Raw genomic sequence first — 23,591 nt, 5'->3', positions numbered from 1 at the left:
CCAAGACTGTGACTCGGCCATCCGCACATTGCTTACTGCCCCAAGTGTTCCTGCTGAAACTTCATAAGGAAACTGCAGAATAGTATTATTTTATAGCTCAATCTCATTTTGGTAAACACTTTTTTGTGACTACAAATAATGTCTTAATTGTTTAAAAATATGAGCTAATCTGTCAGTTCCAGTTTTTTCTCCTTAGTGACTTCCTTGGGTGGGATAACTCCAAGGCATGTTTTCCATTCACACTACTTTCTAGACATTCCCCCCAGGATTAAACTCTGATCATCTTTTATAGTGGCTGGTTTAACAATCCTTATGGGCTCCCTTTCCTTCCCTGTACTATTTCTCCACTCCTCTGCTGGTGTTCCCTGAACCACCCACATAAACTACTTGCATTAGCATTCTCACCTTGGGATCTGCTTCTGAGGGACTCAAACTGAGACATCCTCTATGTAAAATCCTCCTCCTTCCTGAGGTGGTATTACCTGGCCACCTTCCTTGAGCCATAGTGGCAGATAGGATCCAGAAGAAATGAAACACACAAACAAAGGGGAGATCCAAAAATATCATTCCCATTATACCCATGATCCAATAGCCCTTTGTGAGCTTAAGCAAAGGACATGATTTGCATCTAGATATTCCCCCTTCTACACAATTAGGAGCTAGTTTCCTCTTCAGAATGAATTTCTCAGCCACTGCCCTTCCTCCACTTAGGTTAGGTAAAGCTTGGCTATTGTGTGAGGTTCTTACCTCCCACCACAGGGGACACTACTTCTTGCCCAGGAAACCAGGCTTCCTCCTAGACCAAGCCTTAGTCTTCCCTACCCCAGAAAAAGAAAGCTTCCATTAGGAGGGGAAATCATCGCCCAGCCTCTTCACTTGCTCTATGACTTGGCCCTTGATTTTAATACAAGGGTTCTAATCAACCTGTGGTATCACATGCCACACACAGATACTTAGAAATTCCTAAACTTTCTCATAAGCCTCCCATCCTGCTGGGAGACAAATTGACTTAATTAATAAGAGAATATCCAAAGATAATTATTCTTGCACACTTAGATATTAAACCACTTAATCCTCCCAAAAACCAGTGTAGTAGGGGTTATCTCAAATTACAGAAAAAGAAACTGATGCTTGTAGAGGTAAATTGACTTGCCCAAGGTCACCTTGTAGAGCCACATTTCTTATGGTAAGCAGGAAAAAAGGAATTAGAGAGAGCATGGATGCTGTGTCTTCCACGTGAGGAAGGAAGTACCTTTTACCTGGGCACTTACTGGGTGCTAGCTGTATGCCCCCTGCACTGATATAAAACGGACAAGTTTATGGGCCCTCCTCTAAGTGTGGACAGTGTGCCTGCCCAGCCAACCTCATGGGAGAACTGCGAGGCTCTGGCGACAGGGGCAAGGTCCAGAGTCAGCTTTATAAATCACTCGCAGTACTAAGGTGAAGACTTGTCACTGTGGCTAGGAAAAGCTGGAAACTGATTGCCTAACAATCACAAAACCTTGACATCATCCTTGATGTCTCTCTGTCTTTGTACTGCAATTCACTCCATTAGGAAATCCTATTGGCAGAAGCTGGTGGAATCTTGACCTTCAGGGCCCCTCCCTGCAAAGCCATGTGAGTGCTAGGAGTTATGGAGAGGTCTGGGTAGGCCAAGGAAGCCAGACTGCATTAGGGAAGCAAATTCAGGACCTAAATTACCTGAGAAAATCTCAAGGGATAGGGAACCCAATCTCCAAGGCTCCAGGATTTTATGATTTCTTTTCTCATTCTAAATAAATGTTCACTTGTATGCCATAAATTCTGTATTCTCTTTCTAAAACAGTCCCTTCCCCTCTCCTCCCACAATTGTGTAAGCTTCAGGCTCCAGAAAACCTTCATCCACTCCTGGTTTGAGGTCTCAGCGCTCACCAGGGCAGGGCTTGGGAACAGAGGTGTAAATTTGTCAGAAGGATGTGTGGGCGGCGCAGTAAGAGAGTAAATCCTCATCTAACATGGCAGGAAGTCAATAGATAAATCAAGAACTCGCTATGTAAGCTTATTTTTTTAGCGACAAAGGGGCGACCACCAGAACTACACGGAGGAACTTAAAAAGGAGCAAGGGAGAAGTGGCCTGTTGCTTTCCTTATAAGCAAATCTAGGTAATTTTATTTTGTAAAAGGTGCTCGTGCATGACTTTGATATATTTTTTTAATCCAGTTGTTAAAAAAGAAAGTAAAATTAAATAAAAATAAGAAATAAACGCAATACAAAACATGGGAAAATAGAAAGCAAACGCTCACGCACTACGAACGGTTCCCGGCGGTTGAGAGCCAGTGGGCGGGGCTGGTGCCAGGGGCGGGTCTCCTTAGGGCCCGCCCCCAGCGAGAGGAGGGGCGCAGGCTGCTTCCCTCACACTCGGTCTTCCCGGGGGATCTGGGGGAGGCCAAGGTCAAGTTCGCCTTAGGCCCCGCCCCCCCCAGCGCCGGAGCAAGGCGGGCTAGTCCCGGGCTGCCCCCCGGAAGGTGGCCTGGCGTCCCGAGACCCAGTGCCACCCACGCCCAGTCCTCGCGTGCGGGGCCGCGCTGGCCAACAGCCGCGGTTCGGCCCTCCGGTCCCCCCAGTCCCCTGCAGTTCCCCGAGCCCCGCCGAGCGCCGCCGCTCAGCCCGCGACGCGCAGGTAAGCGCAGCCTGGGCCCTGGTCGGCCCGCTCCCGCCCGCGCGGGCGCCCGCGAGGACCCGGATGGCGGCCGGACGCCCGGCCCACACCACCGGGCCGCGGCGGAGACCTGGGCGCCGGCTTCCGGGCGACAGGTGGCGGCGGAGTGCCGCGCGGGTGCCGGGTCGGACGGAGCCGGGAACCGCTCCCTCCTGCCTCTGCGCGCCGCGCGTTCTCGCTGCAGCGTTATCGACCAAACCCTCAGTACTCCCTTGGCTGTGACCCGAGCCCCAGCAGACATGAGTTCGGATCCCACCCTCAGCAATTATGCACTCGCGGTTAACACATCCACTGCCACGTAAGTTGTGTTTAACTCACGCTAGGTTTGAGCCCGGGGCCTCGTGAAGCATATGTAACTCGCAGATTTCACCTTGAGAGCGCGAAAACCATTTTTCAACTTGCATATAACTCACGCACGGAAAACAATACAAAATAACAAATTTTCATTAAATTAGAAAGGATCATTTTGTTTTCGAAGTTTTCTATTTTCATAATAAAACACTGTGGCCCCAAGGAAAAAAACATCTTTTTCTAGTGTGGCGGTCAATGTGTTAAAAATAAACACAATATCTAATACTTACCGTGGGCCACTGACTGTCCACCACTGGGCTAAGTGCTGGGGGTAAACTGGTGGGCCAGCTAACGTGGGGCCGGCCCCGTGGAGTCACAATCCAGCGTGGGAAATTTACACCAAATGGATCCATACAAACAAATTGTAAACGTTAAAACTAAGGTGAGAGCTCTGAAGATAGAAAGTGCAGGGTGCTGGAGATCTTTTATCAGGGTCCCCTCCTATAAAAGTGTACTGGAACTAAAACTTCAGAGAATTCCAGGGTGGAGAACAACAGAGCAAACACATTTTGTTGGGAGAGGATGTTGGCTTGTTTGAGGAAAGGAGTGTGAGTGGGGCTGGCTGCAGAGAGCTGGGGGAAGGCAAGTTCCTTAACCTTGACTTCCTTCTCTGTATAATGGAACTGTTTTGCCCATAGAGGATGGAAACGTTGCATGTAAATGACCTAGCGCTGTTTTAGGTGTGCAGTAAGTGAAGCAAAGATGAGTATGTTCTAGATGGAGGCTGGATGTTGTTGTGAGCTAAACATAGTGTGCCTGCCTCTGAGCAAACTCACCCGTCTCCCTGAGGCCCATTACCTCCTCTGTGAGATAAGGGGTTCTGAGTAGAATCTCTCAAACAGCCTGTTCACTAAAATGATGACTGGTTTAGTCCTTCATTCTTGGAACATTTAACTGGTACCCCTTTACCCTGGCTCTGAGGATTCAGAGAAAAGTCAGACAAGGCCCCTGTCCTCCTGGAGCCCAGGTGGGGTGAACCGGTGAAATAAAGTGACAGTTCCAGCCTGGCAGAGCCCAAAGGAAGGGGTCCGACCCTCTAGCCTTGCCAGGGAAAGCCCTCTGCTTCTGGCCAAGTACACATTTCCCCGAAAGCCAGCTCTTTGAGTCCCCAGAATGTATGGTTCATGCTACTCCACTGAACACAGCTTACCTCCTGACTTTCACTGGTCACTCTCAGCTTTTGGTGTCACCCCCTAAAACTGGCCAGACTCCCCAGAGGCAGCAACTCTGCTAGTCCCTTGCTGAGGACCCCTAAGACCTTGAGACCCCATGAATTTGGGAGACCTTTTTAGGCTTTAGGAAATACCCATCAGCTGCTCTCTGTATTTTATTGGCTTGAGTGATCCCAATTTCTTCTTTGGCTCTATTCACACCATTGGTGTAGACACAGGATTTGCTCCATGAAACCTGGCTGGAAGGCCCAGAAAGTGAGGAACCCTAGTTGAGGGTGGAGTCTGGCACAGTTTATGGGGAGTGGTCAAAAACAGAGGACAAGTGTTAACAAAGGGTGCTGGAGGGAGAAGGGGAGAGGGCAGCCTTTGTGCAGCCCCTCTGTTCACCTCTCAGACCCCAGCAGTGTCCCCGCCAAAGAGCGAAAGGAAGCTCCAAGGCTTGATGGTCACAGACCTGACACTTCCCAGCCGCGTGACTAACCCTGGGCACTTACCACTTACCATCTGAGTTACAAGGATTGTGCATACTTGACAGATGCTTGGCATGTAGTTGGCCCTGAAGAAATATTAACTCCCACCCTCTTCTTTCCCTGAATGAACTAAAATGGGAATAATAAGTGCCTACCTCAGAGGGTTATTATGGGGATTTAATGAGTACCTACAATATGTAGAGCAGCGTCTGACATGTAGGATATTACTACTAGTAGTACAATTGACATTATTCCTTAGTCTGGACAAAAATTGGTGGAACAAGGCAGCTGAGGGCAGGGCGATTAGCTGGGGAGTTGAGTTATCTGTTGCAGTGGTTTTGCCAGAAAGCATCAGCCTGGAAGCAGAGAGGGGTGTCCTGCGTGATAAAGGGCTCTTGGGCAGCCACACTGTCAGAAGGTCCTGCAGTTTGAGTGTCTTTGGGGACTTGGGCCAAAGAAAAGCCAGCAAAAGTTGTGGGGGAAAGCTAGTGTTGAAAAGGTCTAAAATTGTCTTTTTCAAAATATTTTCTCTAACCCAGTGCTGGGTGTGGGTCCCCTGCAGGGGCTGCCACTGTCCCTTGCTGGCCTCTGCCATCCTTATGGGCATGGTAACTGCCTGACACTGGCCTGCCTGTTTGACTGGCCTGGGAGCTGTGGAGTCTGATTTTGTAACCCTTGTACCAGCAGAGAACCAGGCAAGCCAAAAGGCATGCATGAATGAACGAACAAATAAATGAACAGAAGCCCAAGAGGCAAACTTTTTGTTCTGTATTATGTATATATTTTTTTTTTAAAAAAAGGAATGTGAAGATAGGGAAAGACAAGTAATGTATTTAAGCATTTGCTGAGGGCCAAGCATTTTCATGTATGTTGCAGCTACGTGGTGAACACTACAGCTGTGTAGTCAGATAAAATTTCTTGTGTGACCTCCCATGCATCAACAAAGCTCTCTAAACCTAAGTTTTTGCATCTGTAAAGTGGTAATCTTTGAGCCTAACTCATAGGGCTGCTAGGAGCATTAATCAGGATAAGTATGTGAAGTGCTGCCCTCAGTGCACAGCATGTAGTGTGGTAATTGCTCAGAGAATAATAGCTGCTGTATTATTATTACATTTATTAATCCTCCCGATGATCTCCACTCTAATGAGGAAACTGATGGCCACAGGCACAGATGGGTGGCACTGATTCAGAACTCAGTCCCTCTGGAGTCAAACTCTGTGGACACCAGCCAGATAGCTTGTGTGAAATGAAGTCAACCTTATATGCATTTCATTCGTTACTTAAAGCATTTGACTATGTGAAATCTTAAAAAAGAGAGAAACTGCAAAATTATAATTTATGTGCCTTTCAAGTTCAGGTATTTTATCATCTAGATAAATCTTCCATGCATCCATGTTAAACTACTTTGGGCTGTCGAAGCTCTTAAATAAAGTGGCTTATCCTGACCAGTGTCTGTCTTTGCTCATTTATCATAGTTCCCCAGTAAAGATGGACAGATCCCATTTTGCAATGCAGGCTTCAGGATGGCAGCACCTGCCCCACTGTTTTAGCCATGCAGTTCTTCATGATGGTGTTTAACAAACCACAGTGGACTCATGATTCCTTCATTATTGTTTCTCTCACATACACGCAGACCCATGTGCCAGTCTAGGGATTAGGAATTAGGAACAGAAAGGCATTCTGTTGCTAGTGTGAATCTGGGAAATCAACCGGGGAAATCTAAGATTCTCTGTAATGGGTTTCTGTGGTAAGAGCGACCGCATTTTCTGCAAGCCAGAGCTGTCTGCTCCTTCCTCCAGGACTGCCATCTCTGGGCCTGGCCTCCTGCCCAGTGAATGCCTGGTCTGGATCTCTGTGCCTCCCTGCTGTCCCTGCCTCTGGCCAGACCTGCCCCTAAAGCCTGAATCCCTGGGGCAGCTGCAGAGGCCCAACCTGTTGCAGGGAAGCCTCCCTGAATCAACTCCTGTGCCTTCCCATAGTACCAGTGGACACCTGTCAGCATGCCCTTCTCCAGCTGCCCTGAATTACCTCCTCTGCTGGGCTGTGAGCTCTTCCACAGCTATTGGACCAAGTGTTCCTGGCACCCAGCACTGTGCCTGGCACATTGTCCTCCCTCCCTCCCTTTCTTCCCTTTCTTCCCTTCTTCTACAGATACTTCAGGCAGGGTCCTGGGGATTTGAATGGTGAGTCAAAATGACACAGTCCTGACCCTTGTGGAGCCCACACACATCATGAGACAGTTTTACTAAAGACAGAATTAAGCACATAAGCACGCAGAGTAAGAGATTATAAACTGGGTTAACTGCCCTGAAGGAGGAGCCTGGTGTGCCCCGGCAGTGTGCAAAAGCGGGGCAGATACAGAAATGCAGGCAGTATCAGTATGGCTAGAGTGGGCCTGTAAGTGGTGGTTGGAGGCTTATGTTCATTTATCCATACACCTTTGAAGAGCATTGGATGGTATTTTTCTATAAATTCTGGTAAACAATGCTTTATGCTGCCAATGTAATCTTATTGAGATTGTGCATTTTTAAAAGCAATTGTGCTTCAGCTTCCAAATGGGAGAATAATGCTAGTGCTGTAATTTGCTTGCCGCTTTAGAGTTTACAGAGCTCCGTCGTCAGCTGTTGTCTGGTTGGGTGCTCAGTTCTCAGCGTCATGTCTCACACTGGGTGGCAGCAGCAAACAGGGACCCAGCTCACCTGAGGGAAGATCTGGTAGGGGTGAGCACTGGAGCTCTTTCCCTTCCAAGTGACAGAGTCCACCTGGGGACCTGTTTGTTTTCTCCTTCTCTGATACGCTGGGCACACCAGGCTGAGATTCCAGCATAGATTTTATCACGCCGTGGCTAGGGGCCTGCCCTCTGAGAGGAAAGAAAGGCAAAGCTGACTGCTGTCGTCCAGAGGGTGGGCCTGCTGTCTGCACACAGCGGTGGCAGGGTGAGCTGGCAGCGATCCCACCCATGCAGAGCTGTGCCATCTCAGCATGGTCCCTCATGAGGGACACCATGCTTGCCTTCCAGCCCATTCAGTTCCACTCAAAACAGGGAGAAAATAACACTAAAAGGCCTGTTTTAAATAAGACGTAATCCAGACAGCCCCAGGAAACATTCTCTCTGCATGCCTGAATGTTATTAGAGAGTTATTTTGTTTGTTTGGCCAGAACTGTTAACAAAATACATCTCCAGTCTGCACCAGTCTCAGATGTAGACCTTATTACGAGAGATGAGCTGCTGTCTTCTCCACACAAGGCAAGGTTACTAGCATAACCACGGTGGGTTTGACTGCCGTGCGTAGGCCGGTGAGGAAGGGCTGTATTCTCAGGGTACAGCTTTAATAGGGTTGTGATTGTGTGGCTCTTAGCCATGGATTAAAGAAGTGGTTCTGGAAATCTCCCTTCCATAAAGGCTGACACAGTGACGGTATTTATGCCTCTTGAAAGTGCATGTTAAATGGTGGATATTTATGAAAAGGGTTCTGAGGAGTAAATGTGTCCATCAGTCAACCTGGAACTTTTTAGAGCTCCTAAGATGGTTTTAAATTAGAGCCAATCTTCTTCCTGCCTTCCCCCTTCCATCAGCTCCCCCCCTCCGCCCCCTTTGCTGCCTCTTATAAAAATGAAGTGTCAAAGCAGGACAGAGCCCAGGGGGGAGGTTGGAACTGCCTTGCAGAAGCACAGCTACTGTATTAAAGACGAGTGTGTGGGGGTTAGTGCCTTGATTCTGGTACTTCTCTAGTCACAGTGTTCTGAAGAGAGCAGAGTGTGGAGCGAGGCTGACAAACATGGTACAGCCTAATTGCATCCCAACTACCGCCATCAGCAACTCTACTGTCAGCGCGGCTGCTCACTGAAAAGGGTTTGCAACTGGAGGGGAAAAGAATGATGAAAACAACTGGTGCAAACTAACCTGAATTTGGGCGCAGTAAGTGGCAGATGGGCGAGAATGAATGTCAGTGTCAGTGAGGGAATCACACTAGGTCAAGTAAAGAGAAAGCTTTAGAAGGCTGGAGATGTCTCTGTGAGCAGGTGATCATTAGGACAGAATGCCTGTTACAGGAATTAGTGTGTGGGAGCCTAATTTGAAGTTATTATTGACTTTCAAATGTTCATTTTAAAGATCAGAAATAGGTGTTTATTGCATGAGCCTTATACTTAGTATCAAAGACTGCTTTGCTTTTAATTTCCCCATCTGGTCTTCTCCATAACTTTTATGATACTATTGGCCATTCTTGTTTTAGTGTTTTTTGTAAGAAAAAGGATGCTAGTATCTGTTACCCACTTTATATTTTGTAAGTAATCGAAGGATGATAGATGATAAAAATAGAGGGGCTGCCTGTTTCAGGTGCTACTGAAATGCTACTATCTCTTGGCTTCTTCTGGGATTCAGCTTTGAAAAGAAAATAATCTGAAAAATGGAAAGAGCCACTATATAAAAAAATACTCTCTGCATCATTATTTCTAACGGTGAAAACTTGGAAGTGCTCTGAATATACAGTATAAGACGATAGTCAAATTACAGAACACCAGTGGTGGTGGATATTTATGAAAAGGTTCTGAGAAGTAAATATGTCCGTCAGTCAACCTGGAACTTAATGCCGACTCTCCCTGTGACAGCTGTATACCCATGTATCCTTTGCTCCCTGATGCTGGCCAAAGCCTAGTGCATGGCCAGTGGTATGCTCTAAATTGAACTTGTTCAGTTGGCCAAACACTGAGAAATCATGATACAAGACAAAGATTTGAGTCTGAGTAGTTTATTTGGAAGGAGATCGCAGAAAGCACTGGTAAGAAGTAGGGAGGTGAGCCAGAGGAGCGCACTCTCAAGCAGGCTACCAGGTTACCGCTGTGGGCAACTGAACTTTAATCCTGCTTGGATCTCCAAAGTCTGTGTAGAACACCCACCCCAGAGTTATCTCCTCATGGGGTTGGGGGCTGGGTGTGTACACACCATTCCTGTCAGTCATTAGTTGAGCATTATTCCTTATGGGGAGTCAATTCTTGAATTCTGGCAGGTTCCAGTCGCTAGGTAAAGCACCTGGGCGAAGAGATACAGATGCTGGCAGATGGAAGTCAAGCTGGTTTGTGCTAAGATGGCGAGGCCTGGAGCTAAGGGCACAGCATTCAGTGTCTGCTGTACTGTCCTTCCCTAACCGCCATGAACATTAACAGTGTACTATGCTGAAAATAATCAAATCCACAGTTCCCTACTGAATCTCAGACCTGGTTACGCTAAATTGAAGAGTGCATTAAGTAATAACCAACCCCAAAAATTTAAGGAAAAAATCATGGGAAGAAAACTTTAAATAAGAAAAACATTACCATATTTTCCCAGGGTACTGGAATAGACTACCAATATTTGATTTAAGTGGCAGAATGCTAATATTCTGCAGCTGTATGGTTTGAGACCCAACACTTTAAAAGAGGGCCTGAATATATAAGATTTATCTTAATGTGGCAATGTTTTCCCCTCTGCTGTAGCTTGATTACTCCTCTTATTGATTGAGATGATTTTAAAAGAAAAATTCACTGGGTAAAATATTTAACCTCATTTGTATCCACCCATGATTATACCTCCAGTGCCATGTTTTAATATTAATACTGGATTTACTGTACTCACTAACACCAGAGGATGGCAGAGAATCTCTGTAGTTACAGAGTTACAGCTTTAGGCGCTGTGATAAATGTTTTGTAGTCATTGCCTTTATATAGAAACACTCCATCTCCAATTAAAGATTTAGTAAGCTCTTCATCAAAGTATCTATTCACAATTGAGGCATACGAGATGGTTGTGCTGACATTTCAGCTTAATTCACTCTATAGTTTTTTGGGTCCCAATCCATTTTATATATTTTTTTTCCTATGCATAGAGGAGGAATAGCAGCAGAAATTTGGGGCTTAATGCAGATTCTAGAAACACTCTCCATGTATTTACTAAGTATATTGGAACATTTGTCACTATAAATGAAGGTCTTTCTCTAAGAAATGATTTAAAATTGTAAATCATGTAGAAAGCACAATAGGGTTTAGCAGCTAAAGTTCACATGCTTTGATTTATGGGCATTTTAGAATTTGTATAGAAAGATTTTAAGAACCCAGTGTTTTAGAGAAATGAAGCCATTTTCTTTTAAGTTGTGGTCCAAGATGCATTTCATAAAGACTAAGATGACAAATATCTGGTGTTCATTCCCGTGCCCTGTGCACATGGCAGGCATCATTGGCTTATACTCAAGCCTGAATCCTCTTTTACAAAGTGCTCCACGCAGCCAGCTGCTACAATTCATCAGAACTGGTTCACCAGATGAAGCCTAGGGACTCCCCATGCTCTTGCATATCTTTTTATAATACCTGTTCCTGCCGTTGCTGGGAATAGTCAACAAAGGAAGCTTTCATAGTCCCCCTACAAAAAAAAAAATGAATTCAAGAGTCAGGTGGTTTGCTCACCTAGTGCCTTTTTAGTCACCTTTCTGCCATGCAGATGATAGGTATTCAGTTTGTCAATGATTGTCTCCCTTCCATTTTTCCTTTTGTCATGTGCATTTTGATTTTTTCTTTCTTCTTTGTGTACTGAAATGTTGCTTAGAAGATAAAGCAGGAAGCCCAAAATTATTTGTTATTCTCTCTCATAAAATTTACTTGAAGTCATTTGTATTAATGGAAATGCATTGAAATTGTGATTTTTTTTCTACCACTTCAGGAAGAATGCTTTGCTATAGGGCACTGGCAACCTCCACATTATCAAATCTTACAGGCTTTTCTGTCCATATTTTCTGTGCAACATTTGATACCTCTGACTATATCCACCTTTTGGTTTCTTGGATTTTCTTCCCTCCTCCCTGATTATTTCTTCTTTGACTTCTCTACTTGTTCTCTTTCCTCTGCTTGCATTTTCAGTGGGATATCCCCAGGGTTCTTCCCTCGCCTCCTCTTATCCATGGACTCCACCTGGAAGATTTCATCCACATACTTGGTTTTTAGCTATAGCCTTTACACAGATACCTCTCATATTCTTATCTCCATCACATCCCCTCTCTGGAGCCCAGACCTCTGTGTCCAGCAGCCTGTTGAATGTTTCTTCTTGTGGCTGCCATAGGCATCCAAAGTCAACATGTTTCATTTGTTCTAGACTATTTCTCCTTTAGCAGGGCCAACTAAATATTTGTCCCTGTCAGGTTGTTTCTGCTACCTCCTTGGAGTCACAGGTACGCTGTTCTGAACTTATGAGAAAGCTCTGTCTTGGGGAATCAAATATAAGACAAGGGCTCATACCAAAACTATCCCTTAAAAACTAAGGATCTTAAAACAAAAACAATCATTTGATTATCTCTCGCAATTCTGGGGGTTGACTGGACTCAGTGAAGCAGTTCTCGCCCCCGGTCTCTCATCCAGTGGCACTTAGATGGTAGCTGGGGCTGGAGCCACCTCAAAGGCTTCCTCACTTAAGAGACAACCTACAGAATATGAGAAAATATTTGAAACTATCCATCTGACAAAGGATTAATAACTAGAATATATGTAAGGAACCCAAACAACTCAAAAACAAACAAAAAAAAAAACAAATATTAAAAAATAGGCAAAAGGCCTGAACAGACGTTTCTTAAAAGAAGACATACAAATGGCCAACAGGCATTTTTAAAAATGCTCAACATCACTAATCATCAGAGAAATGCAAATCAAAACCTCAGTGAGATATCATCTCATTCAAGTTAAAATGGCTGTTATCAAAAAGACAAAAAATAAATGCTGTCAAGGATGAGGAGAAAGAGGAATGCTAGTACACTCACAATTGGTGGAAATATGAATTAGTGTAACCACTATGCAAAAGAGTAGGAGGTTCCTCAGAAAACTAAAAGTAGAACTACCGTATGATCCAGTAATTCCACTACTGGGTATATATCCAAAAGAAAGGAAATCAGCATATCAAAGAGATATCTGCACTCCCATGTTTATTACAACATTATTCACAATAGTCAAGATATGGAAGCAACCTATGTGTCCATCAGTGGATGAATGGATAAAGAAAATGTGGTATATATACACAATGGAATATTATTCAGCCATAAAAAAGAATGAAATTCTTTCATTTGCAGCAACATAGATGGAACTGAAGGACATTATGTTAGGTGAAATAAGCCAGGCACAGAAAGACAAATGTATGTTCTTATCCATGTGGGAGCTAACAAAGTTGATCTCATGAAGGTAGAGAGTAGACCTATAGATATTAGAAGCTGAGTAGGTGGAAAGAGATGAGAAGAGGTTGGTTAATGAGTATAAAATACAGTTAGGTAGAAGGAATAAGTTCTAGTGTTTGATAGCACAGTAGGGTAACAATAGTTAACAATAATTTATCATGTATTTTAAAATAACTAGAAGAAAAGATTTGGAATGTTCCTAGCACAAAGAAAAGATAAATGTTTGAGGTAATGGATATCCTGATTACCCTAATTTGGTCATTACACATTGTATTCATGTATCAAAATATCACAAAATCATAAATATGTGCAACATGCATCAATACTTTTTTTTTTCTTAAAAAGACTTCCTCACTCAGTGGCTGGCAGTTGATGTTCGCTGGCAGCTGAGACCTCAGCTGGGATGCTGTCTAGAATGCCTTGTCATGTGGCCTGAATTTTCTCACAGGATGGCAACTGGGTTCTAAGAACAAGTATACCAAGAGGACCAGGTGGAAGGTGTATCACCTCTTATGATCTACCCTCAGAAGTCTCATACCATCACTTTTGCCGTATTTCCTAGCCTGCCCAGCTTCAAGTGCATGGGACATAGACCCACCTCTTGATGGGAGACTTGTCACAGTCACATTGTAAGAAGAGCGTATGGACAGGAGATACTGTTGTGCCTGTGTTGGAAAATACATTTTGCCACAGGCCCCCAACACATCTAAGCACTCCCTCGAGAACTACCTTAAATGCCACAGGTTCTGTTTAGGTGGATTTTTTTTATAGGTAACATGTTTACATGATTCAAAAGTTAGGAAAAATAAATGTAAATATGCACAATGAAAATATTCCCTCTCATAACATAGTTTCTACCTCTACTTTCCATAGCCAATCACTGTTAAATGTTTTCATATCCTTTCAGAGTTTATAGATTTTTTTTTTTTTTTTTTTTTTTTGAGACAGAGTCTCACTCTGTTGCCCAAGCTAGAGTGAGTGCCCTGGCGTCAGCCTAGCTCACAGCAACCTCAAACTCCTGGGCTTAAGCAACCCTACTTTCTCAGCCTGCCGATTAGCTGGGACTACAGGCATGTGCCACCATGCCCGGCTAATTTTTCTTTCTATATGTATTTTTAGTTGGCCAGATAATTTCTTTCTATTTTTAGTAGAGACAGGGTCTTGCTCTTGCTCAGGCTGGTCTCGAACTCCTGACCTCGAGCGATCCACCCGCCTCAGCCTCCCAGAGTGCTAGGATTACAGGCATGAGCCACTGCGCCCGGCCTGTAGATATTTTTATATATCACCCTGTTGTACAAAACAGTGTTCTATATATACTGTTCTACACTTTCCCTTTTTTTCACTTAACAATATATCTGGACATAATTTCCTTATCAGTACACAGAATCAATCTCTCTCTCCCTCTCTCTCTCTCTCTCTCTCTCTCATGCATAGTGTCCTATTGCTTTATTGTGTGGCTTTACTTTAGATCACTTAATCAGTTTTCTGTGGGTGGGCACTGAGCTGCTACACACAGTGCTGCAGTGAATAACACACATATGCCATCTTGCATGGGAGAGAATAAATTAGGATGCCTTCTCCAAGAGCCCCAGCCAGTTGTGGGCATCCTTCTTGCCCCAGTGCCTTACACCTCATCCCACCACACCTCCTCTCACCAGACCATGGGCTCCCAGAGGTTACAGACCATGGCCATTGTAGCTTATTTCCACACTGCCTAGCACAGGAAGCTATGTGTCCACATGGTGTAGAGGAAGCTTATGCAAGGAGGGAGGAGGAAGGAAGAGCAGAGGAGGTGACCAAGTACCGGCACCTGAGTGGCCTTGTTCCACCTCATCTCATTGCCCTTGTAATCGCATTTCTTAGTGGCAGTTACCACTTCGGGCCGCCTGTGCGAAACTGGAATCTGGTCCTACCCTGCTTTGCCTGGCTTCATGCAGAGGGTACACCCTAGAAGGCTCAGTCCCAAAGCCCAGTTTTTGTAGTCTCCCAGGTCAGCCCAGGACTACTCCCTGCGCCAGCAGGGGTTTGTTGTGAGAGAGGATGTGGGTGGTGGTCCTCACATAATACTAAGATATCATAGATGAATTGCTGTCCTGATTTAAAACAGCAAAAAAAAGAGTTCTCCTTTGTCACGGAAGTATTCTTAAATCACATACTTTTATTGTTTCTGTTAGGAACATTCTTTAAGGAATATAGATTGCTTTTGTTAAATTAAAGAGGCCAACCTCTAATCTCCACAAGAAAGATTGACAGTTGCACTTGTTGCTTTAAAGAAAGCTTTCTGGGAGCGTTTATGTTCAAGATTCTTTCTATTGTAAGGAAGAGAAACGTCTCTGAAACTAGACTAAGCAAAACTACAAATATGGCTATCATAATGGAAAATTTGGGGGTATCAGGCACAGCTGCACCCAGGTGAATCAGATAGATGATGGCACTAGCAAGCCCACCCTCCCTGTCTTTCAGCTTGAAGCCACCATGTTAGCTCCATTCTCTAAGGTAGGGAAGATGGCAGTTCCAGGCTTACATGGCGCTTATAGCTCCTCATCTCTGAAGAAGACACTCTTGTCCAGTGTCCATTTTAAAAAAGAGATCTGAGTTGTTCTTCAGGCATCATGTGTCCATTCCTGGACTAACGATTTTTTCGAAGAAGTGGAAGTTTTCTGGCCATCCTGGTTGACAGACCTTCCAGAATGGTGAAGAGTTGGAGCTGAGCAGCTTTCAAAACAAAGGTGTTGCAGGACCAACACAGTGGCGCTGCCCGCCATGGATGTGACTCAAAACCTGAGTTTTAGGCTGTGGAGAGTATCTGAATTGGTGATGGTTTCCCTGATAGTTAAGAAAAGGTTCATTATGCTGATCTCTCTTGTTTTGTGTATGTTTGAAGATTTCTGTAATAAAAAGTGCTTTTTTAAAAAAAAAATGCATTAAAAAAAGAAGAGGAGCTTTTTTCTGCCTTTTTTGGGAACTCTCCACACATAATCCTTCACATTCCTGTATGTTTACTCTCTGATTTTCTTGCTCTGTGTTCTTCTTTTCATTGTACAAAGAAACCTTAATTCTTACTGTCCTCTAAGCTGGGGATTGGGAAGAAAACACACAGTACTTGACTTTAGATTTGTGTGGTGTGTTTGGAGGCGGTTGAGGGGAGGACAGTCAAGTGCCCTTAAATCCTTGTCTCCATGGTTCCCAGGACAAAAGCCTCAGAAAATTCCAGCTGGGGAGAGAAGTATGTCTATGCTGTGACCATGAGTCTGCATCTCCACCTTTCATGGGCAGTTACTTGAGCCTGGGTGAGTGTGGACAGACTTTCTGATCCATGTATGTAATTAGGGGGAGGCCCGGAGGCTCAGAAGGTCATGAACTGACTGCAGGAGGAAATCTTAGAGTGTTTAGGCTGCCTTTTTATTTTATAGGTGAGGAAGCTGAGGCCAGAGGAGTTAAGTGACTGCCCTGAGGCCACACAGTGAAGTAGCAGGGGCAGAGGTAGGTTTAAGTCTCCATAATCTGACTTTGGAGTCTAGTACCACTTAATAGCTGTGTGACTTTGAGCTGTGTGACTCCTCACCTGTTATGGGAGGCAGAATGATGACCCTCCAAAAATGTCCACATCCGAATTTCCAGAACCTATGAATGTGTTAGGCTCCATGGTATGGGGGAATTAAGGTTGCAGATGAAATTAAGGTTGCTAATCAGCTCACCTTAAGATAAGGAGTGTATCCTGGATCATCTAGCTAGGCCCAATCTAGTCACAGGGGTCCTTGCAGGTGAAAGACAGAGGTAGGACAGTCAGTGAGAGGGATGCAGCATGAGAAAAACCAGATGGACCACTGCCGGCTCAGAAGATAGAAGGGGAAGGTAGAAGCTGGAAAAAGCAGCAAATGGATTCTCACCTAGAGCCTCCAGAGAGGAATGCAGCCCTGCCAACACCTTTATTTTAGTCCTTTTTGACTTCTGACTTCCAGAACTGTAAGACAATAAATGTGTATTGTTTTAAGTGTGGGGTGATTCATTACAACAGCAGTAGGAAACCAGTACCCTTGTAAGGGGAATAACATGCCTCCCCAAAAGATTGGAGTTTAGAGTCAGGGAGTTGATTTCCCAGCAAAGATCCTGGATCATGGTAGATGCTTAATAAATGGTAATGTTGACAGTGGCTAGTGGTGGTATAGGCAGTGGTAGTCGTTAAAAGGGAGAGTAGCTGATAGGCAGATGTCTTTGAAGAACTGAAGCTAGTGCCTTGTGGTGAGGTTCAGGGCCGTAAACAGGAGGCCAGTAGGAGACCCCAGATGGCCCAGTTGGGTGGCCAAGGGCACCCTGCAGGAACCCCTCTGCGCCTAGGGTCAGCAAAGCCTTCCCCTGCAATTCTTCAGCACTTCCATCTTCGGCAGCACCGCCCTACATCGGACGAAGCAAGAGCTGGGAAAGGCTGACCCTGTGATCCCTTCCGTCAGGTAGAGCCCTGCTGGGGGTGTCTAGTGAGATGTGGGCCTCTCTGAGCTCTGAGCTTCTGCCTGGCCTTCACCCTAAGCCACTGGCTACCCTCAAGGCCTTAAAGATTATTACTGCCACTCCCAGTGTCAGAAGCCAGGCAGCACGCTAGGTGTCCTGTGACCGTTGTCTCATTTAATCTTCACGGCCGCCCTCTGAGACAAGTCTTTGTTTCCCATATTGCAAATGTGCAGATAGAGGCTCCAAGAAGTTTGACAGCTTGCTCAAGGTCAAACAGTGGTAGAGCTAGAATTACAAACTAGGTTTGTCTGACTCCGAATCTAGCCTCATGGACAAAACGGGTCACCAGGTAGGAGAAGAGAGATGACTGGCATTTGCCGGCTGGCTGGAAGGGTCTTGGGAGTGCTGTTTGGATGCTTGGGCCTGTAGGAATGAGAGCCCCCAAATCTTCAGGAGGAAGCCCCCCACTAGAGGGAACACCCCCTCCTGTCCTTGTGCACCTCTGGGAATGATGGAATGGGGTCCCCAGCGGGATGGGGTGAGACACACATGCTTCTTGGGGACTCTGTGAGGGCATTCACATCTGCCATTCTCTGAGTCACCTCACTTGTATCTGTGTTTTACTTTCCAAAAGACATACACTGATATTTGGATTGGTGTTAGATGATATTAAGGAATTTTTGTTAATTTTTAATATTGTCAGGTGTGATGATATTCTGAGTAAGAAAGTGTCCTATATTTTTGAAGTATTTAGAGGTAAAATGTCCTGGTGTTTATAATGTAACTTAATATGCTCTGGGGGGAAAAGGTGAAATAAGTATGGAAACAAGTTAATGGTCATTTGGGGACCTCTATGTGGCAGTCCATTATACTGTTTCCCCTGTTTTTTGTATGTTTGAGTTTTTCATAACAGAAAGTTTTTTAAAAAGTCATTCACTGAGCACTTGAGTGTACACAGTTTAGGCTGAACTAGAGACAGCCCTGCACGCCAAAAGAAGACCCACAAAGAAGTCATTTGACTGCAATGAAAGAGGCACCTTGACCAGGTGGGCGGAGCTTAGGAGCAGAGGGGGTGGGGCAGCCTGGGAGGGGCAGGCTCTGCAAGGGAGTCTTATCCCCATCCTGATTCTCAGATCGCCGAGTTGCACAGGTGTTCTTGTTGAGCTCTTTATTGTCAGTCCTCAATCAAGTAAGTAAGAAACAGTTGGCTGAGTTTTTTGATGCCTGATCATTGAAAGAGTCCTTACAGTGTTCACTGTCCTTCCACAAACAGGTGGGCTGATTTTTCCTCCGTAGTGACATTATTCTTTTGCTGCATTATGATAATGAAAAAAAAAAAAGACCATGGTGTTTTGTCAAACATTTTCTCATGGTACATTCTGCTTAATAGACGTTGCCTTTGTCACTTCAGATTTCCCAGCACGTTTTCTTTGGCAAATTCTGTAATCTTTTTGGTTTTACATGAAAGTTCATTTTTCAAAGTTAGCATTGAAACAGATAATCAGATTCCTTGATCTCCCGTTAGCCTCCTCTTACTTTGTATTTTTCCTTATCAAAATAGCCAGCCGGTGAGGAGGAACAGCTCTCGGAGTGTTTGTTCTTACATTATCTTCTCTGTAACTGTAAGGTAACATTTCCAAGGACTTTACCAAATCTGAAGAACTATGTTGAGCATCCTTTAATAGAGATATCACTGCTAATCAAGAGGCCAGGCTTTGCCAAGTTCTCTGGTTTAGCTCTTTAAATACAATGTTATCCTTCAAATAAAACTCTATTCCTTCCCTATAAGCCTTCGGACATATGAATGCATAACAGGTGACCTCTAAGTGATAATTTCATAAATTCTTAGTGAAATGAATTGTATAAGATCAATATATCTGCAGACTCGTCACATTTTTTGAGCTGTGAGGGACTTTAAGATGAATCTGGTACAGCTCTGCTAGTGGAGGAAACATTCATTTTAACTGTGTAGTCAATTCTCAATTAACAAGGGTAATGGAGTGGAAGGAGGTCACTGATAATCAAAAATCATGGTGAAAATAAAATTATAGTCAACTCTCAATTTTCTAGAGGATGAATAATTGGTTTGTGGATTGAGGTTAAGACACACTGGGCCCTAAGTGTCATCCCTTTGGTAACTGGCCAGCAGCTGGGCAGCACTTGGCACCCACCCACCCTCTCTGTCCCAGGGAGGGAAAGGGCTTCTCAGGGGCTGGATCAGGCAGACCTGGTTGACCTTGGCTGCACTGGTACTACAGTGGTGTTGACCTTAGCCTTGGGTGCTGGGTAGAGGTGGCCTTCGGGGACTTGTCCCACCTGCTCACAAAGCAGTAGGTCTCAAACTTCAAGCATCAGAACCACCTAGAGGGCTTGTTAAGACCCTGATTGCTGGACCCCAGCCCAAATTTCTGATTGAGAAGGTCTGGAGTGGGACCTAAGAATTTGCATTTCTAACAAGTGCCCAGGTGATGCTAATACTGCTAGTTTTGAGAACCATGACTCTCAGCCCAGGTTGCACATTAGAATCACCTGGGGAGCTTTTCAAACCTGTTGATGCCTAGATACACCTTGACCAATTACATGAAAGGCTTGTGTTGTGGGCCCCAGTAGGGGTATTTTTTAAAGCTCTCCAAGTGGTTCTAATGTGCATCTAGGATTGACAGCCATTGCTCTAGATAATGTTTCCCACACCTCAGACATCTGCATACAAGTCTGATGATTTTTTTATGTCTTTACCACTCTTTTAATATTTTTCTTTAAATCGGGTATTTTGTCATGTAAATACATTCATTTAAAAAGTACTCAAGGCACAGTGGCTCATGCCTGTAATTCCAGCACTTTGGGAGACTGAGGCAGGAGGATCACTTGAGGCCAGGGGTTTGAGACCAGCCTGGGCAACATAGCAAGCCTTTGTCTCTATAAAAAAACAAAAAAATTAAGCAGATATGGTGGTACATGTCTCTGCCAACTACTTCGGAGGATGAGGCAGGAGGATCAGGAGTTTGAGGTTGCAGTAAGCTATGAGGATGACACTGCACTTGAGCCTGGGCAACAGAATGAGACCCTGTCTAAAAAAATGAAAATAAAAAAAAATCAAACTATATATCCCCCCGCATGTAGGAAAACTAGTCTCATAGGCCACAAATACGACATAATTTTATAAAAACAAATCATTTAGCTGTTGACATTTTTAGCTTCTCACCTGAAATCATCTTGTATCCCATCATACTTTGGGAGTCTTTGCTCTAGAACTGTGATTTTCTATCTTTTTTCAGTCACAAAAGTGATGAAATATACTACTTATGTTCTGTGTATACTCATGGGCCAGAGGGCTGTGCTAACTCGGAGCATATCTGATCTACTGCCCAAGACAAACAGGTCTGAATGCAAGTAGGAGTGACCACATTATAGTGTTAGAGCCGGTTCCCATCTGCCTTGGGAACAGAATCAGAAGACTCATTGAGAAGAATTTGCAGTTTTTAAGGTGCCGGGGCGGTGCATTGTCAAGCCTCTGCCTGGGGCTGAGGAATGTCTCTCAGAGGCCTTCCCCTAGGCAAGACACTCGACTCTGCACCTGGTCTCCAGGCACCGGTGGTCGCCACCTGCCCAATCTTAGGGCAGGATCTCGGTGGGACCTCTAAATGTTATGGTCTGAGATGCGAGAAATGACCACCTGAAGACCGAATTGAGCCAAATCAGGAGTCTTTATTAGCTGGCCAGCGACTGCCCTCTGCACCGCCCAAAGGCGGCACAGAAAGCAGCAGTGAGCCTTTGAAACAGAAAGTTTTTATAGTGTAAGTTTGTGGGTGGACAATTACTAAGACAGAGCAAGCACGTGTACAAAAAGCCTTGAGTAAGCATGATATCATTTTCTTATCTTTGGTGTAACAGGATCTGGGCAGTTTGGGCTCTGAGCCATATCTTGTTCACGTAAAACATGAGTGTCATAATAGCTTTACACAAAACGTGGGGGCTGTAATCATTTTACGCAGAACATGGGTGTTGTAGTCACTTAGGAATTTCTGTGTTGGGGGTAGCAAGCAGGAGCAAGCAGGTTTTACAGAAGCAGAATGGCAGATTAATGATTTTTCAGCACAAAACTCAGACTGTAACAATAGAATAGCCTCAATTAGAGGATAATCTTTACTTTAAAAAAAAGTAATTCATCAATGGGAGAATAAACTGTGGTATAGCCAAATAATGGGATACCACTCAGCAATGAAAAGGAACAAACTGCTGACCCAGAGAAAAACAGGGATGAATCTCAAAAACATTGCACTGAGTAAATCCAGACACAGAAGACTATACAGTGTGTGATTTCATATATATTTAAAGGCATGAGCCTGTAATCCTAGCACTCTGGGAGGCCAAGGTGGGTGGATCATTTGAGCTCAGGAGTTCGAGACCAGCTTGAGCAAGAGCAAGACCCGTCTCTACTAAAAATAGAAAGAAATTATATGGACAACTAAAAATATATACAGAAAAAATTAGCCAGGCATGGTGGCACATGCCTGTAGTCCCAGCTACTCGGGAGGCTGAGGCAGGAGGATTGTTTGAGCCCAGAAGTTTGAGGTTGCTGTGAGCTATGCTGACGCCACGGCACTCTAACCTGGGTAACAGAGTGAGACTCTGTCTCAAAAACAACAACAACAACAACAAAAAGTTCTAAACTGGGAAAACTAGTCTGTAATGGAAAAACTTAGAATAGTGGTTGCTTCAGGAGTGGGACAGGGAAATTGAGTGGGAGGGGACAAAGGAGACTCAAGGTAAAGGGGATATTCTGTATGTTGATAGAGGTTGGAGTTACATGGGTGTATACATTTGTCAAAATTCATTGAATGGTACCTTGAGATACATGCATTTCATTATATGTTCAAAGGAAGGAAAGAAGAATGCTAAACAAATACTAAACTGTAGTTAATAATATGCATGCTGAAATGTATAGGGATAAGTACACTGGCATCTGCAACTTACTTTTTTTTATTTCAGAATATTACGGGGATACAAATGTTTGAAAGGCATAAAAAAAATAAGCTGGGCTCTTCGGCTCTTGGGCTCCTAAGCAGGGTTCCTGTTGGTTTCTGTGCCTCCAAAAGCAGTGGGAGTGCAATGGCCTGGACAGCCCTTTGCTACGGGAGATTTTACTTGCTTGTTTCCTAGTACTGCATCTTTGGACCAAGCCCCGAGCTTTGGTGGCCCCTTCAGAAACAAGATGATTGTACTTCTCTGTACAGTGTTTGCAAAGATTAAAGATAGCACAGAATACATTGTAGTGACAGGCACAGCAGAGGTATTGCCAAAATGAGAGTTAGTTGACAAAAAAGTACCTATTACATAGTACACTTTTAGCTATTGTTATTGTTACTATTGTTGATTTACTATGATTATGATTTATTATTGTCATCCATGAAGGTTTAAAATATGAAAAGCGTAATTTTGGAATTTCTGCAGCTACAATAATATGATTTTTTTTTTTTTTACCACAAATAGAACTTTGAACATTTAAGTAGTTGCTTGTTTGTTCTGTATCTGACCTACTGCACTCAAATGAGTTTCTCAGGGCAGGGACTGTATCCTCCACACCTCTGTCCACAGGACTGAGCACAGTCACACACGGAAGATGTTAGGAATTTGAATGATTGGCACAATTTCTTAATGAGCAAGTCATCCCAATGACAAAACTGTTTAAACTGAGCTCCACTTTAGGAAGAACACTGCCAACAGCACCTTTAAAACCATGGGTGTGTTCTTATTTACATGCTACTCTGTCAATTAATGTTACATGCCAATTAAATGGGACATTAAGCTGCCAATAGGTCTGCAACTCTGCATGGTGGAATTCTTTTCACTTCAGCCAGTGACCTGAATTCATTGCCTCCCATCCATTAATTACCAAGGCTTGTCCCCAGGCGCATCCCTAGTCACCCCCTACTGGAACAGAAAGGCAACCAGACCTGGCCCTGCCCTCCGTCTTGTTTAGGAGGGATCGCGATACAAGTTAGCATGGCTGGATTCCAATCATAATATGAACAAACTTTGTAGTTGCTTGGATGCATCTGAGTTAGTGACATTCCTATCTTTTGAAATTCATACTAGAAACTGAAAAAGCAAGAGTAGTGCCCAAGAGCGTGAGAGACCTGCCCGTCAACTAAAGCAGGGCAGTTTCCAAGGAGCTGCTCTTGGAGAGCCCTCACAAGCTGCAATTCTGCCGCCAGCCGAGCCCTCCCCTGGTTTGTTGCAGTCCAGACCAGATTTTAGATAAACT

The 23,591-nt window shown here is 44.4% G+C and overlaps 1 protein-coding gene across 4 annotated transcripts in view; it reads left to right on the top strand.

The window, feature by feature from the left end:
• The first annotated feature begins 2,421 nt into the window (after nucleotides 1–2,421).
• Nucleotides 2,422–23,591, top strand: part of NMNAT3 (nicotinamide nucleotide adenylyltransferase 3) — a 99,564-nt gene continuing 78,394 nt past the window's right edge. For 2 of the 4 annotated variants that reach the window (XM_045539300.1, XM_045539295.1), the window contains exon 1: nucleotides 2,422–2,659. Coding sequence is in view for 2 of the 4 variants with exons in the window: in XM_045539302.1 (XP_045395258.1) it covers nucleotides 2,966–2,996 (31 nt within the window). In the remaining 2 variants the exon portion in view is untranslated. Of the gene's footprint in view, nucleotides 2,660–2,739; nucleotides 2,997–23,591 lie in introns of those variants that run through there. The other 2 variants (XM_045539302.1, XM_045539288.1) reach the window with 1 other exon arrangement.

The sequence above is a fragment of the Lemur catta genome, chromosome 1 (assembly GCF_020740605.2).
Source record: "Lemur catta isolate mLemCat1 chromosome 1, mLemCat1.pri, whole genome shotgun sequence".
NCBI lineage: Eukaryota > Metazoa > Chordata > Mammalia > Primates > Lemuridae > Lemur > Lemur catta.
The sequence above is the reverse complement of the archived record's forward strand: the minus strand, read 5'-3'. Positions and strand labels throughout refer to the sequence as shown.